The sequence below is a fragment of the Canis aureus genome, chromosome 3 (genome assembly GCF_053574225.1).
Source record: "Canis aureus isolate CA01 chromosome 3, VMU_Caureus_v.1.0, whole genome shotgun sequence".
In the NCBI taxonomy this organism is placed as follows: domain Eukaryota; kingdom Metazoa; phylum Chordata; class Mammalia; order Carnivora; family Canidae; genus Canis; species Canis aureus.
The window spans coordinates 30,769,138-30,786,166 of NC_135613.1; the positions used below are offsets into that span (position 1 = coordinate 30,769,138).

The 17,029-nt window shown below is 60.8% G+C and overlaps 1 protein-coding gene across 7 annotated transcripts in view; it reads right to left on the bottom strand.

Moving 5' to 3' along the window:
• Window positions 1-424: 424 nt before the first annotated feature.
• Window positions 425-17,029, bottom strand: part of TP73 (tumor protein p73) — a 62,917-nt gene continuing 46,312 nt past the window's right edge. For 3 of the 7 annotated variants that reach the window (XM_077891494.1, XM_077891488.1, XM_077891492.1), the window contains exons 5-15: window positions 10,004-10,156; window positions 7,553-7,739; window positions 7,062-7,177; window positions 5,436-5,545; window positions 4,980-5,122; window positions 4,699-4,787; window positions 3,949-4,076; window positions 3,338-3,534; window positions 2,933-3,071; window positions 2,619-2,712; window positions 425-1,485 (exon numbers count right to left, since the gene is read on the bottom strand). In XM_077891494.1, coding sequence (XP_077747620.1) covers window positions 1,147-1,485; window positions 2,619-2,712; window positions 2,933-3,071; window positions 3,338-3,534; window positions 3,949-4,076; window positions 4,699-4,787; window positions 4,980-5,122; window positions 5,436-5,545; window positions 7,062-7,177; window positions 7,553-7,739; window positions 10,004-10,156 — 1,695 coding nt within the window. In that variant the 3' untranslated portion in view covers window positions 425-1,146. The remainder of the gene's footprint in view (window positions 1,486-2,618; window positions 2,713-2,932; window positions 3,072-3,337; window positions 3,535-3,948; window positions 4,077-4,698; window positions 4,788-4,979; window positions 5,123-5,435; window positions 5,546-7,061; window positions 7,178-7,552; window positions 7,740-10,003; window positions 10,157-17,029) is intronic. The other 4 variants (XM_077891490.1, XM_077891491.1, XM_077891495.1 and 1 more) reach the window with 4 other exon arrangements.

Consider the following 17,029-nt stretch of genomic DNA (forward strand, 5'->3'; position numbering starts at 1 on the left):
GGGGTGCCTCGTGATGGTGCATCCTTCCCCCTGCCCAGGTGCCATCCTTGGGAGGATGGAAAGACAGGAGCCCTCCCAGCACGAGGCCTTCCTCCGAGCCCCCGGCGGGTGCACTTTGCTGCCAACAGCCCCCTCCGCCTGGGAGGGACTCTCCCTGGGGCCCGAGAAAGGCCACCCTCCACCTTATGCTCAACTTGCCGATGTGGCCAAGAGAATGGAGCCGTCCACTTGGGACGGCGGACAGAGTGTTCCCCTCTATGGCCCCACACAGCATCTGGGGGGCAAGCAGTGACCCCTACCTGGCTTGCCCTCTGCTTTCCCAGTCCAGCTTGTTTATACAGACCTGAGAAGCCAGGAATGCCAGCAGGTTGGACCCTGAAGGGAATGTTATGAATGAAAGCAAAATAAAAGTTGACCCATCAAGTACAAAGGGTATCATTTTTATCAAATAGACAATTTCCAGTAATCTAAGGAGCATGCTGTCCATGCCTGTGCTGAGAAGGTCACCGAAGAGAGGTGGCTGTGGCCAGTGGTGTTGGCCTGAGTGTTGGCTGGTGGCAACTGACCAGAAGTTTCCTTGCCTCCGGGGAGGGACCGCGCACGCGGCATCCACATTCCCCCCTAGTTCCTGATTACAGGGAAGTTCTGGGTTTCCTTTCGGGGCAGGAAGTGGAAGGTAGCTGCAGTGTTTTGAAGTGTGAGAGACAGACGGACCCTCAAGTCCAGCAGAGGGACCCACCTCGGGCAGAGACAGGGTCTGGAGCATTGACCCAAAAATAAACGTGTTTTAGATACAATCACGAGCTGCTCATTGCCAGGAACCAGAAGCCATCAAAAAATACTTTTTGGCAGTCCATCAGCAGAGGCCGTCCTTGTATCTCGAAGGACCTCGCTTGAGAGCAGCAGAGCCCTAAGGAGGCTGAGGCCCGTGGTGGATGGCACACCCAGGCACGGCTCCGGTCCCCGGCACGCCAGTCCCACCGTCCAGGGGCCGGCAGGGTGGACCTGGCCTCTTCCCCGGACACAGCCTGCGGCCTGCCTCCCGAGGCAGTCTCCGACAAACAGGAAGAGGAGACACAACAAGGCTTCTCGGGGTCGATACCACACCACGGTCCCGTGAACCCCGGGCTGTGCCCTCCCGGCCCCTCAGTTAATCTCGCTCTCCGTGAACTCCTCTTTGATGGACTGTTTTCGGGACTTGCAGTCCGGGAGGTCAAAGCCAAAGTCGGCCCACTCATCAGGTCCCGAGCCCCCGCCTGGGCCCCCGCGGTTGGGGATGGTGATGGTGTGGCGCACGCGGAAGTGCACAGCCTCCATGACCCGCTGCCGCTGGAGCTCCCCGGAGCTGCCGATGGAGATGGTGGAGGCGTTGCTGCTGGAGCGGATCAGCTGCTGGGCGCCGTAGTCGTGGCTCTGCTTCAGGTCCTGCAGGCCCCTCCAGATGGTCATCCGGTACTGGTCCGGGATCTTCAGGGCTCCGAGGTCCTGCAAGAGCCACGGGCGGGCCACCATTGAAGGCCCTGCCCAGGGGTCCCCGTTCGCCCCCCAGCTGTGACCTGGCAGTGAAGCCAGCAGCCAAGGCTGCACTCCTGGGCACTGGAGAGCTAAGAAGGGGCATGTGTGTGTAGGGGTGAAGTCATTCCTGGGCTCTGTGTCCTGCTACCCTGACCACGCTCAGAGTGACCAACGGAGGCCCTCTCTGGCATGGCCCGTGGGGCCCAGAGCAGATCATTGAGCCCCTGCAGCCCTCCCCCACCATGCTGGGCACAGGGGTGACACTGGTGAGGGGCGGTTAATGTGCACCGGACCAGCCCAGCAGGGGCCAGTGAGGAACGGGGTGAGGGAGGGCATTAGTGGATACGTGGCACGGCTGCCGTCCAAGCGACTGGCCCCAGTGCCTCCGACGAGCCCTCACCTCTGGCCTGTGGGCCTGGGCAGGGGCCGAGCAACAGGCTGGGGAGCAGGGGCTGAGGAGGCTCTGGCTACTGAGCTGGGATGCCTGTGACATCTCTTGGGCTCTCCAGGCTTGCGCTTCCCTTGGCTGACAGTGGTACAGCCCAGGGGCCCCAGGCTACGAGCAAGTGAGGTCTCTCACACTTTAGGAGGGACTCAGTGCTGGCATTGTTGTCTGGCCAGAGACTAGCCTTGCTGTTTGGTTGTGGTGCCCAGGCTGCTTTCCTGGCACCATCTGAACCCAGGACACATAGGGGGTGGACACATAAGGGGTGTGGGCATACGGCAAGGAAGTGCCTTGGCTTCTGTGGGCCTCAGTTTCTCCCCGTCTAAGTGACCCTGAGCTGCACCAGCTCCAAGGCCCTTCCAGCCTTGGCAATTCTCCGGGCTTTGGGAATAGCCAGGCTGCTGGGTCTGTGAGTGGTCTAGCTGCCGGGGCCCCGGGCGGGATCACGTCCAGCCACAGCCGGCCTTGCAGCTGACTCCGTGAGAAGCCAGACGTGAGGGACTAGGTCGGGCTTGGTCTCAGGAAGCAGGGTTTTCCCAGATTGCCCCACCTTCCCTCCCTCGGTGAGAACCGGAAACAGAGTGACGGGCCCAGAAAGTGGAGGCCGGCTTTGCCCTGGGACCGGGCGCTGGGCTCTGGTCTGTGAGCGGGGTCCTACCTCTATGGTCAGGTTCTGCAGGTGGTAAATGTTCTGCAGGCCCTGGGAGGTGAAGTACTCGATGCAGTTTGGACATCCCAGTCCGGTCAGGAAACTGTGGAGAGAGTGCGGGGTGGAGTGGCGCTCTGCTGCCGGCCCGGCACCCCTGCCCGCCCAAGGTCCCTCCGGGAACCCCTGTGTGCTGTGCTTTCTCCTGAGTACCTGTTGCATGCTCACACCTGACCTCTCCTCTACCTCTGTGCATTCTCAAGGTGGTACAGTGGACGGGCGTGAGGACAGGCAGACAGCTGCACGCTGCCCAGCAGCCCACATACCTGACCAGGCTGGGGTCGGCGTGGTAGGGGGGTGGTGGGGTGCAGTGGGACCCCGAGACCATGGACTGGGCGCTGTGGCTGCCATTCATCTCGCTGCTGGCTGGAAGGGCGTGGCCGTGGTTGTTGAGAATTCCGGGGCCTAGCAGGTGGCAAGCCGGACTGTCAGAGCCAGCCGGGTCAGGCGTCTCCCGCCCCACACAACTGGGAAGCTAGCACGGTGCTGACCTCCCCACGATAGGGAATGGACAGGGGGACTGTCTGTGGCTGTGCCACCCATCCGTGGACAGCAGCTGCTGGTGGGAGGAAGCCGTCGGGAGCCCTGAGCTGGGCAATTGGGTCTGGAGCCGGACCTACCCTCAGGGCCTCCCCTACCCACTTTATGCCCCCACTGCCCGAGCCACTCACCCATGGGCCCCAGGTTGGGCCCGGCTGCTGAGCCGTGTGGGGGGGGCTGGCCCACCAGCTGGTTGACAGAGGGCAGCTTGTTGACGCCCCCGTGTGCTTTGTTCATGGGCGAGAGGACGGGCCCATAGGAAGCGGGCTGCAGGTGGCTCCTGCTCAGACAGCAACAGCTCCTGGTCATTTCCACATGATGCCCCGTGCTGTGGGGGGGCCTCCCTCACCCAGCGGTCCCACCCAGACCTGGGCCCGACAGCCCCTGGTCTGCCCTCCAGCAGGACCCGGCCACGGGCGGGAGGGAGGTTAGAGCCGGTTCTGCCACTGCAATCAGCCCGCAGTCAGCCCGTGGGTGGCCAAGCTCTGACCTCCACCCCTCCCCTTCCGGTCAGCAGACACTTAGGAGGCCCCCCACCTTGGGAGCGGTGAGGGGTGGCCCACACGGCCATGGTACACGGAAGGCTCCCAGGGGGAGGGGGATGCCAAGTGGGGGCCCTGGGTGCCTGTCCTGGGGGCGCCCACGTCCTTGGGGAAGGGACTTGTGGTGCTGCTGTGGACGTGTTCCGCCCTTCCCACCAGGTGTCAGCAGGCGGGGGCCGGGGCTGGAGGGCTGCACTCACGGCCTCTGCAGGAGCTGCTGCTGCTGCTGCTGCCGGTACGTGTCCACCAGCTGCTGTGGCACCAGCTCCATCAGCTCCAGGCTCTCTTTGACCTTCATCAGGACCTCAAAGTTCTCTCGGCCCCGCACCTGAGCACAGACAGGAGGACCCTCTGCACAGGGCCCTGGGGGGCCTCGGGGGAACCCCAGGTTGCAGCGAAGCATCTCTCCTTTCACGGAGCTCCCTAGTATCCTCTTCCCCAGGGGCAGGTCTGGGGCCCAGTGAGCACCCCCACTCCCCTATCCCTGGGGCTCTACACACTCCGGGTGCTGGGGTGGGGGCACCCAACACATACAGGGGTTGGAGAATCAGGGACTCATTCTTGAGAGAGTGAAAAAACAAGTTCACATGATAGAAGACCCGTCCTGGCAAAGCTTGTGGGTAGTTTGACCCACGTGACAGCTGTATAAACTGGGGTCGCAGTGCTGTGCCTGCCAGACTTCAGGATTCTGTGACCCCTAACGCACTGTCCCCCTGGAGGGGTCTGCATCCTCCCTGTTTCAGAGACACTTCTTGCATTTGGGGGAGCAGCAGCACACACAGTCGCTGACTGGGTGGACCCCCATTCCCTGCAGTCTGGCTCTCCGGGAGCTAGTTCTCCCAGGGCCACCTGGCCTGCTGCCTGCAGAGCCCAGGGTCTCAGCTCTCAGAGTTAGGCCAGGGCCCCTCCCCACTGCCCCAGCGTGTGCTCTGCAGACAGAGGACACTCACGTGCATGTAGTACACATCCTCGTCCCCGTGCCTTCTTTTCTTCACGTTGGCACCCAGGGCAGGGACGGCAGGGGGGCTCTGTTTGAAGGCTGCAGGGGGACGCAGGGAGAGGCTTCAGGGGTGGGCAGGTCAAGCCATAGGGATACCTGCCCCCGGGGTGGGACCATGCTGGGTGGAGCTGGAGCCAGGGCGGCCACATGGCTTGCAGGCTCGCACCCGGAGGGAGGTCCAGCTCCATCTGACACCCTGGGCGGCCCCATGCCCCAGCCCAGCCCACTCACCGCGCTTGCTGGCGGCCCCGTTCTTGGCTGCGCTCTCGCTCAGGGCCTGCTGCTCACGGTAGTGGTCTTCGTCGGCTTTGCGGTCTCGGCCAGGACAGGCACAGATGCGGCCCTCAAAGGACCGGCGGCCCAGCACCTGTCCGCTGGCGGGTTTGGAGGGGCACAGCCAGAACCATGAGCTTCGGGGGCCTGTCCTCAGCCCTGCCAGCCCTGCTCACCCTCCCCACCCACCTCGCACAGGGGGGTCTTGATGAGTTGAGGGTGAAGGCTGAGCACCCAGCCACCCTGGGACACCAGATCCCCCTCAAGTCTCCTTTGCAGCCAGGGAGGGCGTCCATCCCTCCTTAAACTCCCCTTCCCAGAGCTTGTACCATCCCTTACCGTGTCCAGACCCCGGGAGCACTGCCTCAAGCCCCCAGCCAGCCCTACCCCACCCCACATTCCCAGCAGACTCACTCCCGGGTCTCCAGTGTGATGATGATGAGGATGGGCCGCCGGTTCATGCCCCCCACACAACTGCTGTTGCACATGAAGTTGTACAGGATGGTGGTGAATTCTGTCCCCACCTACACACAGGAGAAGTGGGGGGACGGCTGTGTTGTCAGCACACAGGCCCCAAACCACTGAGGTGGGAGATCCTGACTCTGGGTAGGCATGGGGTGGAGGCAGCCCTTGCATTGTGGTTCTCTGCCAGCCAGCCAGCCAGCCATTTGCATGCACTCATCCACCTCCACGCAAATTATCCACCTCCATTCATCCATCCACCTCTATCCATCTTCACCCACACACACACCTACTCATCCATCCATCCAAACCATCCACCCATCCGCCTACTTGTCCATCTATCTATCCACTTTCTGTCCACTCATCCATCTATCCATCCATCAAAATTATCCACCTCCATCCACCTACTCATCTATTCATCCAACCATCCAAACCATCCACCCATCGACCTGCCCAGCCGGCCGTCCGTCCATCCATCCATCCATCCATCCATCCATCCATCCATCCACTGACTGCCATGTACTGTGTTGGCTCTTGGAGGCAGAGTCCTGTGGTCTGCTTGCTCCAGCCATCACCCCTAACACAGATTAGAAGTCAAGCCTTGGAGGCTGGGTGTGGGCGAGCAGGTGCACAGGGTTCTGCTTGCTGTGGGCTCTCCTGGGCAGAAGGGTGCATGGCACTGTTCTGGCAGAGGGACGGACCAGAGCCATCGGAGTGGACCTACATCTTCAGCACATTTGCCCATTTCCCAGGGAGTCCGTGGACAGCTGAGGCATGAACCCAGGACTACGGACTGGGTTCTTCTATATTCCAGGACTACAAAATGGGCAGTTGTCATGATTTCCCTGGGTCAGGAGATCAAACTCAAGTCTCTGGCTTAGGCAAACCTGGCCTTTCACAGAACTGTTGGCACATGGCAGCCACCAGGGGGCAGGAGAGTCCTGCTTGCCTGGCCAGCTCTGGTAGGTGAGTAGGGCTGGGGAAGGAGGGCAGGCAGGGTGGTCACACCCCTTCCTGGGGGTCTGGGAGGTGGGGAGGGGCAGGTAGAGGTTGGGGTCCCGGGGTCTGACTGCAGTCTAGGGGCCAGAGCCAGGTAAAGGAAAGATGGGGGCTCACTGTGCCCACTCCACTGGGGAAGCATGGCCCACAGGATGCACAGCTGGGGCCCACCTCTCTCCCCCATCCCACCGCCCACCCACCATCACCCCTCAGCCTCCCACCCCACTTGGTTCCACCTCCAGCTCTACACTACAACTGGGCCCTCTCAGGAGACCTAGAACCTTCTGCTGCCTTCAGGTCATAGCAGAGCCTGGATGGGGGCTCTCCACCCCACTCACCTCCCACCAGCCTCATCTCTCACCTCCAGGCCCTGCCTGTGGCCCGCCTACCTCTCTCCTCCAGAGGCCATAAATGAATGCAGGGAGCACAGGGCACGGGGGTGAGGGCAAGGGCCTTGCTCCATGGGAGAATTTAACTCCGAGACGCTGGGGACAGGTGGGTTGGCTGACTGAGGTGACATGAGTGCTTTTGGACAGGCCGCTCCCCACCCTGTGGCTACCTGCAGGGCCCCAGGCCTACCTGCGGAGGTTCGTAGGGAACCATGACACTCTGCCTGCCCGTGACAGGGTCGTCCACATACTGCGAGAGATTGTTGCCCTCCACGCGGATGAGGTGGCTGGCCGGAGCAGACTGTCCTGCCGGGAGGGGACACCGCTTCAGAGGGGTGCCCAGCTGGGGTCCAGCCACCCTGTGGCAGGCACATCGCAGCAGACTGGGGACCACAGGGCTGGTCCCAATGGCCTCCTGGGGAGGGGGGTCTGAGGCCGACTGGCCACCCTGGTGCCCTCAGGGTGCCTGGCCCGGCAGCCCTGCTGCCTGCCGTCCTGTGGGAGCCTGCACCCGTGCCCTGGGCCCCCAGGTACACCTGGGAGGAGACGGGGCTGGGCAGGGAAACACTGAGCCCATCCTGCCAGCATTGCTGTCTCCCAGCCAGGAGGTCCGAGGCCAGCTCTCCCCTCCGCAGGCTGCCCGGCACCCCGGCCGCTGGGCACAAGGGCTGGAGGTCTCACCTTCGTTGAAGTCCCGCCCAAGCTCATGGTTGGGGCAGCGCTTCACAACCTCAGTCACGTGCTCCGCCTTCTTGTAGACGGGCATGGCCCGGATGACGGTGCCCGGGGGCGGCGGGGTGGACACCTTGATCTGGATGGGGCATGTCTTGGCGATTTGGCAGTAGAGCTTCTTCAACAGTGGGGAGTACTGGTGGGGGCAGAGGGGGCAGGGTTGCAGTCCAGCCCCAAGGCAGCACCCTCGGGCGCCGCGCCCCCACCAGGGTCAGGAGTCCCGCCCCCAGCTCGCCCATGACCTGCTCGCCCTCTACTGTCCTTCAAAGTGCCTCCTCCGGGCACCCCTCACCTGCTCGCAGCACCTGGCCAGTTTGGGCACAGGGAGAGCAGCTGGACTTTCTGTCTGGACTCGGCGGCTGCAGAGGTTAGCACCGTCATGTCCATCTTACAGGTGAGAACAGTAAAGTCCAGGAAGCGAGGAGCTGCTGAGAGTGGGGACTGGCACCAGGTCTGCCCTGCTGAGCCTGGCTTTCCCCACTCTGGACCTTAACCCCCCAGTCTGCATAGGGATCTGCCGCAGTAGGGGATTTGCAGCATCAAAGTTCTTAAAAGCCCAAAGTTAGGCTTTTTGGACATTTTGGTGAGAAACATGTAATTTTGAGACAGGCTGGGTGCCCGTATGCACTCAAGTTTTACGAAGGAACTCCCTAGGGGTTCAGCAAGTCTGAGGGGTTGAGCTCTGCAGCCGGACATGGCCACTGCGCTGGAGGGCCCTCTGACCTCAGAGCTCCAGTCCCTGTAGCCTGGCACCCTGTCCCAGGGAGGATCACATGACGCCCTTCCTCTGGGACTAGCGCCCAGCAGACCATGTCACCCACCTAAGGGCCCTGGCCAGCTCTGATTTCAAAGCTGTTGGCCACAGGGGTGCCCACTGGTTTCCAAGCTGACCGGCTTCTGGGGACCTATCCAAGGCTCCTTATGCTTCCTTCCCCCAGGCACAATGGAGAATGTTCCGGTTCTCAGATTCACAGGACACTTCCTGTCCTCACCCCATAACCCCTATGCCCCCCCACAAAGCCCCAATGACCTGGAGTTACCCCAGTCACAAAGGCCAGAAGGGTGCCCCATCTTCCCCCCACACCACCATGGTTCAGCCAGGGAAACTACTGTGCTGGGAGACACTGCTTCTGAGAGGTGGCCTGCTGGGGTCTGGCCACCACCGTGTGGTGCATCAAAGCAGACTGGGCCACAGACTGGGGAGGAAGGTTCACAGCAGGAACTGTACCCACCGTGGTACAGTCAGGGCAACTGAGGCTGGATGCATGGAGCTGCTGGCAGAGCCAGAGAAGGAGTAGGTCTCAGCCCCCATTTGCCAAGGAAGCTGGGGGGCCCTACCACCCTCATCTGCAAAGGTAAGGCCCCCACTGGCCACCAGAGCCCCCTCTCTGGCCATCAAGGGACCCGGTAGGCGCTCAGGGACTGACATCCTCAGCAACTCCAAGTATGCAAAAGCAAGGGTAGGGCTGCCCTAGGCCCTCGAACCCCTTAGCCCCTCGGTGTGAGCCACCCCTCTGCTGATGAGCTGCCCAGGGCTTCCTCCTGGAAACACCCCCAGAGTGGAGTCCAAGGGGGTCAGGAGGACAAGTGGGCTGGGGTATCCCTGGTGGCAACCTCGGGTGCTGGACCCTGTTCAACTTTCCCTCACGCCCCCATCACGGATGGGAGCTGGATGCCCAGTGGGCTCACCCCCTCACAAGTACCCCATGCACCGGGGTCCCCAGAGCCCAGTGCAGCTCACCACCCCGTACCTGGGACCCCCACCTCTGGGGAGGAGAGAATGATCCCGCACAACCCTGGGGGTAGGGGTGAAGCACTGCCGGGGAAAAGCAGAAACCAGGGCTGCTGAAAGGTGGGCTCGGGAGTCCCATGGAGAGTGGGGGGCAGCCTCTTCCCAGGGGTGACCGCTGAGCTCCAGTGTCCCCATCAGTACAAATGCTGCCCCTTCACTCCCCAAAGCACCAGTTTGGGGGATAGGCTGAGCACCCCCCCCCCCCAAGGACTGTGCCCAGAGCAGCAGCAGCCCAGCCCAAAGCAAGCATTCGGTGTGAGTTGAGCACCCAGCTCCCTTGTCCACCCACAAGTGAGGCTTCAGGACTGGTCTCTGACTCTCAGACAAGGTGCAGGTAGTTTCAGGCAAGGAACTGTCTGGCAAGCATCCTGGAGGCACTTGAGCGACTCCGCATGAGAGCAGTGACCCAGGGGGTGTCCCTGGTGGAGGAGGGCCCCACAGGGAACCATGAGTCCTCACTGGACTGCAGGGACCTGAACACAACTAATGAGAGGGTGAAGCCGGGATCCAGACAGCCATGCACTCAGCAAGCATTTGTTGAGTGCCTATTGTTTGCCAGGCCCTAGACTCACTAAGCCCCTTCAAGCCCCAGAAGAATCTAGACTTACTGGAGCCTTGCATGTGAAAGCACACAGCTCTGGTGCTGGCTCCTGCTGGCCGGCCTCAACGGGTGAGCAGTGGGACCGGCCCTCCTGCATCAGCTGCTGGATTCTAGAGGGCATCCTCGCCCCCTGCAGGGTCAGCCGGGACCCCAAGAGGGCCTACAAGAGGTGTCCAGTGAGTGAGGTGCCCTGGGGTGAGAGGGTACATGCAGAGGACGCTCAGAGAGGGGCCTGTCTCGTCCCTGGGTGGGTGCAGACATGCTGAGAAACAGGCCTGGCCTGGGAGGGGCAGGTCATGGTCACGGGCCTTTGAAGTCTGGCCGGGGTCCCGGGTCTGGCTCTGGTGCTTGGCTGCTGGGATGCTGTAAACCACTGGACAAGCCTCTCCCAGGCCTGGAGGAGGAGGGCCCGGTGACTTACTACAACTACCACCCTTAGACCCTGTTGTTAGTGCGCCGTGGTCATTCCTGGGTGGGACAGTTCCTTGTCCCTCTGTGAGCAGGACTGAGAGTGTCCCCAGGGGCGGGCAGGCCCTGCAGTCCCCTCCCCGGAGCGACCAGCCAGTGGGCTCCCATCACTCAGTCCCCCCGACCTGGTGCTCCCTCCACAGCCTGTGGCTCAGCACCAGCCGGGATGGAGCAGGGCTAGGGGCACAGCCCAGACTGCGGGGACAGCTTGGCCGGGTCCCAACAGCGGGGTTGGGGCTCCGAGTGCGGGCGGAGACGGTGCGCCAGCCCCTCTCGAGGTCCTGCAGCCCAGCGGGTGGGGGCGCCCACGGGTGCTCCTCAGGTCAGGACTCGCCCACCCGAGGCCCCAGGAGAGCGCCGGGGACGCCCCGCCTCGGGGAGGAGCCGCCGGGAGCTGTCCGCGGTACCGGAGCCGGAGCCGCCTGCACCGCGAGTGCGGCCGCCTGGACACACGAGGAGGGTGCTCGCCGCTTCCTCCCTCCGGGTCCCTCTCAAGGCCACCTCCAGCCTTGGGCCTGGCCCCAACCCAGTGCCACCCGCAGCTGGCTGCTAATGTGGCCTTGGGCATGAACACCCGCCAGTCCCACCCCTGCAGGGGTTGAACCCACAGATGCCAGGCCAGGTTGGGGTTGAGCCGCGTTGGAGGGATGCCTGAGGTTTCCCTCCACCTGGAAGCATCTGGCTGGGCTACAGGGGCAGGAGGGGCGCTTGGGAGGGGGGCCTGGGATGGTCAGACTTGGGGTGGGGTCAGGGTGGGGGCCTGTAGGAGGTGACAGACTTGGACACTGAAGGGCCTGTGTCTCAGAGGGTGTGAGCCCCCACCCTTCAGCTAGCTCCTTTCCCCCCTCCCCGTAGCTCCTGGAGGAAGACTCCCGGGTCCTGTCTACTCTATAGAAAAGGTCACGTGAAGACACTTCCTCTCTCTCCCTCCCTCTCACCTCTCCTTCCCTAGAACCGCTAGATGGATGTGTTTCAACAGATTCTGAGCTGATAAAATCTTATTTATCTTCGGCTGTTGACACAGAGCCGCCTGGACTTGTCTGCTCTGGGATGCGTGTATTCCTCCGAGCTTGCAGGAAACGGTTTGCCCAAATGCTGGTGTGTGCCCATCCCTGCCCTCCCCCACCCAGACCCTCCCCCTCTCCTGCCCTCCTCCCACCACAGTCCAGGATGGGCCCCGTCTGGCTGGGAGCCCAGGGCCTGGCAGGGCTGGCGCGGGGGTGGCGGGTGGCAGGCGCGGCGGCTCTGTGGCTGTTAATTTCCTCGCACCCGCTCCCCAGCAGCTGGGTGCCCGGCACGGGCAGGTTTGGACAGGACAGTGGAGAGGTGATAATAAGTTGTCTGTCATTTTCCAGGGACGTGTAGCATCTTGCAAACCGCAAATACCGTTAACCAGCTTGGGCGAATCTGTTACAACAGATTCTGGAAGACGGGGCCTGCAAGGGGGGGGCTTTTATTTTTTAAATGATTTTTTTTATAGCCCACTTTTATCTGCTTCCCGTGCTTGCATGCGTGCGTGCAGAGCCACATTTCTGTCCTCTCTGGTTATGGACCCCTGAGGACTTACCCAAGGCCACAGACCCATCTCTCCTAGAGAACCTCTGTGGGTTCATACAGCAATCCTCCAGCCCAGGCCAACAGCCCCACCCCCACCCCGACAGTCCTCCTGGGTCCCTTTCTACTTCCAGGTAATGAGGGGCCTCCCAGGTGACATAAGCCACACTGCTTCACCCCTTCATGCTGGCCTCTCCCACTCCTGGAGAGCTGTTGGGAGCATGGGGTGGGCTCTGACACATGTCAGGGAGGCCTGGATGGGACAGCAGGGACGAGGCCAACCTGAAACAATCACCCCAGCCCACTTCAGAGCACCCGGGGTCCATGCACAAGGAAACCCACAGCCAACACCCCATTGTGGCCACAGGACTGATGGTTGGTGGCTCCGGGGAGCTCCAGGACACCTGTAGGGCAGCAGCCAGTGCCAGCTCTGCAGATGTGCCCGAGGAAGAAGGCTGTTCTGATCCCACAAGAGCTCCTGGCTGGGGGAGGACACGGATACATCTGCCCACAGACTGAACAGCGGGGGATCCCCTCACTGGAGCCCAGAGATGGAGGCAAAAACAGGCTTTGCAGGTGCAGAGTGACTCTGACCGCTGTCCAGGAGCGTCCCCAGAAGCTGTGGACCAGAAGCTGCCTACCTGGAGAGGCTGGCCTGAGCAGCCTGCCTGGGCACATCCTAGAGCCCGGTCCCCAACAAGAGATCAGGAGCCCTGGACTCTGTGCCCTGGGAGATGGAGAGCACCCACTTCTTGGCTTCGCCTCCAGGCCACAGGGCCTTGGGCCTACTCAGTCCCTTGCCCACACATGGCTGGAGGCTGGCAGGGACACCTTCCAGTGGCTTCCATCCCATGCTAAGTGGGTGACCCTACTGACCCAGGAGAGAGGCAGGTGGATACCAGGCACCGGGTGAGGTGGGGAGGGAGCCCCACAGCAGCAACCCAGGCAGGAGAGACACAGTGGTGCCCAGAGGGGACGGAGGGCCCCGGTGGGTCTGGGGATGCTTCCTGGGCTGCAGTAATGACGTGGAGACAGTGAGCCCCGTGACAGGGTATAGTTACCCCGCCTTCTCTCCAGGGCTCCCGGGGCCACCCTGGACGCCACCACTTACACTCACTCCTCCTTCATGCCAGGTCCATGCACACCTGGTCTCCACCCTCAAGGTCATGCACTGTCACCAGAGCCTTGCTTCCAAAAGCTGCGAGCTAAGTAGGGGCGGAGCAGCACTGACACCCCTAAGCTCCCTTTGTCACTACTAGGCTTGACCTGGGTCCATGAAGACACTAAGAGGCATGTGACGGGACAAAGCAAGGGCAGGGGTGCCAGATGCGATGTGCTTCTTCCTCTGGGGTCAGGGGCAAGGGGACCAGTGGCAAGGACCTGTCCTTGGCCTCAGTGACCGGGGCACTGGGTCCCAGATGTGGCTCAGGAGCAGTGTGTGAAACTCTGGCCCTCCCTCCATTCTTCCTTTGTAACCAAGGCATCCAGCCTCAAACCCTATTTACTTAGCAATATTAATTTCTCACTAACTGATTTTTTTTTCTAGAATACTAAGAACTTCCCCAGAACCTGACAAAATTATATACAGCATCTGTTTCATTGGTGCTTATACAATTTCTCCATCTATAAAATAGGAATAATGGCAAACTCAAAGGATTGTTGTGGATTAAGCAAATTAATGTGTAAAGAAGTGCGAAATGTTAACATTACCATGGGTATGTGGATACTGATAATCATCCACTTTAGAAAATAAAGTCTTGATACTGTCTTGAAGGTATAGCCATACTACAATGTATTTGAACCCTATCAATTTGTAGCTATCTAGTTAGATTAGGAAAATTAGTAAGTAGATGCCTTTGTTTAGTGAAGTCTAAATTGAATTGTAAAATTATATTCTAAAATGAAGCCAACTCCTGATGAACCGTATGTGAATTATCTAATTGTAGATTATGGGCCAGCATTTGCTTTTTACATAAATTGAAAAATTTATAGGGATGGAGTGGGTAAGCAGGACATGGGGACACAGCTGCGCTTTGGGGACACAGCTGTGTCTTTGGGGACACAGCTGCGCTTGCGGAGAGCCCTAGCACTCCCACCAGGAGCCACCGTCCTGCTCCAAGGGCACAAATGGTGGCTGCATCTGAAGCACCAAGATCTGCCTCGGCCGGGTCCAAACACCGGTTCCTCTGCCTATGAACTTGGTTTCTAACTTTGGCAGCTGGAGAGCCCGTGCCTGTCTGTCCTGGTCTCCTGGAGAAGGCAGACACTCCGCTGGCTGGCCCCGTAGGGAAAACGCTCTGGCAAGGAACCAGCAAGCAGGGCTGTGAGCCAGGCCACAGAGCTACACGGCATGGGGACGGAGGGGGGCGGCTGGCCACTAGCCCGGCTCTGCTCACCACAGAGGGTCCTCTCAATTGCCAGGGGAAAGAGCCCCCTATAACTCTCACCTCCACCTGACTTGTGGCCTTTTGAGCTGGCTTGGCCTTGTCCATGTGGTGATCCTCGGGGTCAGTCCTCCTGGGCAGGGTGCTAGGGCCAACTTCTTGGTGCTAGGCATCTTCTACTGCAATGCTAGCCCTGGGATCCTCCAACTGTAGGCACACTGTTCTGGACACTGCTACTGGTCTGCTGAGTGCAGGCACGGAGGGGCCAGCTCCTTCCCCCAGTGCCCTGAAGCTTCCAAATGGCCTTGGGCTGGAGCTGGCCTAGCTGCCAGTAGCTCTAGCTCGGGGAGTGTGTGTGTGTGTGTGTGTGTGTGTGTGTGTGTGTGTGTGTGGCGGGGGTTTAGCCAGGCTGGGGCCACAGTAGGGGGTGGGGGGTGGGCAGGTGCTCAGGATGGGCTTGAGAGCCAGGTGTCAGCTCCTGCACACAGGCTGTCCTGCCTCTGGCCTTCCTGCCACAGAAGCTCCAGGGAAGTCTCCCGTTCAGCACCACAGTTACGGATATGCCCTCTGGCCAGGGAGTGGTGAGTGTTATTTCTTCACTCTAAATAAACTCCACTGGGAGCCAGCAGGAGAAGAGCCCACTGCTTCTCTAGAGAGCTCTGGGGCGCCCTGGACATGGTTGGGGAGGGGGTGGTCATTTTCCAGCTTTTAAGGCAATGGTTGGCTGGAATCGAAATTTTCATTGAAACTTGAAATGCCCAGCAAGGCACGAGGGTAAAACACACGATCCCCCTGCAGAGGGCAGTGGCTCCTGGTACTAGGTGGTGATGGGCCGAGGGGACCTCCCTTCATCCTCCCCACAGCCCCTCACAGAGGAGTACTAGAGGAGGGGAGAGGGTTCCGCGCCCCATGGTACATGGCCACGGTGGAGGACACAGGTCTGCAATCCCAGGGGGACCTTGGGCTTAGGCCACTGCGGGTCCCCTGACAACCGCTGAACTTCCAGTTCACTAAAGCCAGGAGTGCTGGTCACTTTTTCCAGGGGGCTTTCCTGCCCTCATAGGAGCCTATGGCCCATCCAGAATCCCAGATGAGCCCAGGGGCTTCCCCATCTGGAGATGATGAAGCCCTGGCTGGGGGAAGAAGTCTGGGGCCTCAGGTCCAGGAACTTGAGCTCGGCTTCCTAGTTTGGGATCTAAGGAAATCCAACCCAGATTTCCCCCACAACTGACCACAGAAAGGCTCCACGGGCTGCTCAGCCGAGCCCCTCACTCAGAGTCCCACAGGCTGAAGCTGCAGGACACCTGGGATGCAGCCTCCAACCGGTTCCAGGACAGGCTTCCCCCTATAATGGGGTCCAGACACAGGTGTGGAGCCGGGCCTGGGAGATGTGCAGGGAGGGGAGGGGAGGGTCGAGTCCCAGGTCTAGCTCCCCAGTTCCCGGGCCCCAGCCCTTCCTGGTCAGCCTGGAGTGTTCGAATCATAAAGTGCTCTCAAAGGATTGTCATTTGTCAATAAATAACAGGCAGTGAAGGCGGGCGGGTCTACTCTCTCAGGTGTGGTGGCAGATGTCAGTCACTCACCACCTGCAAACAGGCACCTCCCACTCTGGGCCCCAGGTGCCCTGGTCCTCTGAGGGTCAGCCTCTCCTGCCAGTGGCTCACGGGGGTCCTGGGGCATCCCTGGAGCTGGGAGAAGGCTGTCTACTCTCCCGGGGCCCCACTAGCTGCCTGACAAAAGCCTGGGGTCAGGCCCCTGATCCCCACTGCTCCAGCCTTTCCTGAGCCCTGGGGTCCTCACCAGGGCTGCTGCATGGCTTCTGGGAGGTGCGGGGAGGGTACTGGCTACAGTCAGGACTGCTAGGAAGACAATCTAGAATCTATGGAGCTATACCCATTTTCGGGACGTCTCAGAAAACAAATGATTCTTCATAAAGCAGTGATTACATTGTGCCCGACCCATAGCTCCAAGCCTGTGGACGGGTCTCGTACCCCCCAGGGGCTCTCCCTTGCATCCCCTATAAGAGCCCAGGTGGGGCGAGGTGGAGGCCGCCTCTGGTGCACCCCTCGGCCCCCAGGACTCAGGGCTGGCGCCCTTCCCAGCCCCACTGGGGTTTCCAAGGCCAAGTTCCATGACCAGCAGGCCCAGGGGCTCCACCTGCAGAGGACGGAGAGAGACGAGGCCGTGCACGGCGCAGGCTAGGAGCAGGGCCAGCCTGCAGGAGCGAGTCTGCCCCTGGAGCTCCCCATCACGCAAGCAATCCCTGCAATCTCCCCTGCTTGCTCCTCATCCTGTCTCCACAACAGACACTGTGAGAGCTCTTCCCTGGCCCTTAAATACACGTAATTGCTTCTGGTGCCAGTAAAAGGTATTAATTCCACTTATGCATTCCATAAACTTTTAGGATAACGCAATTGATACCGTGATCATGTTGGGACACCTCCACTATTATTTTCCTGCTTGCAAACCTCCAAGGCGCTGGAAAGTTTTCTCCCAAATCCATTAGTGTTGACTCAGCCACATTCTACCAGGAACTCTGTGCAGAGCCTCTGTGCGTCCCCACCTGCCTCCCACAGGACCCTCCCCAGCCAGGAGGGTTGCGCTCGCCCTGTGTGCCTGGCTCAGCC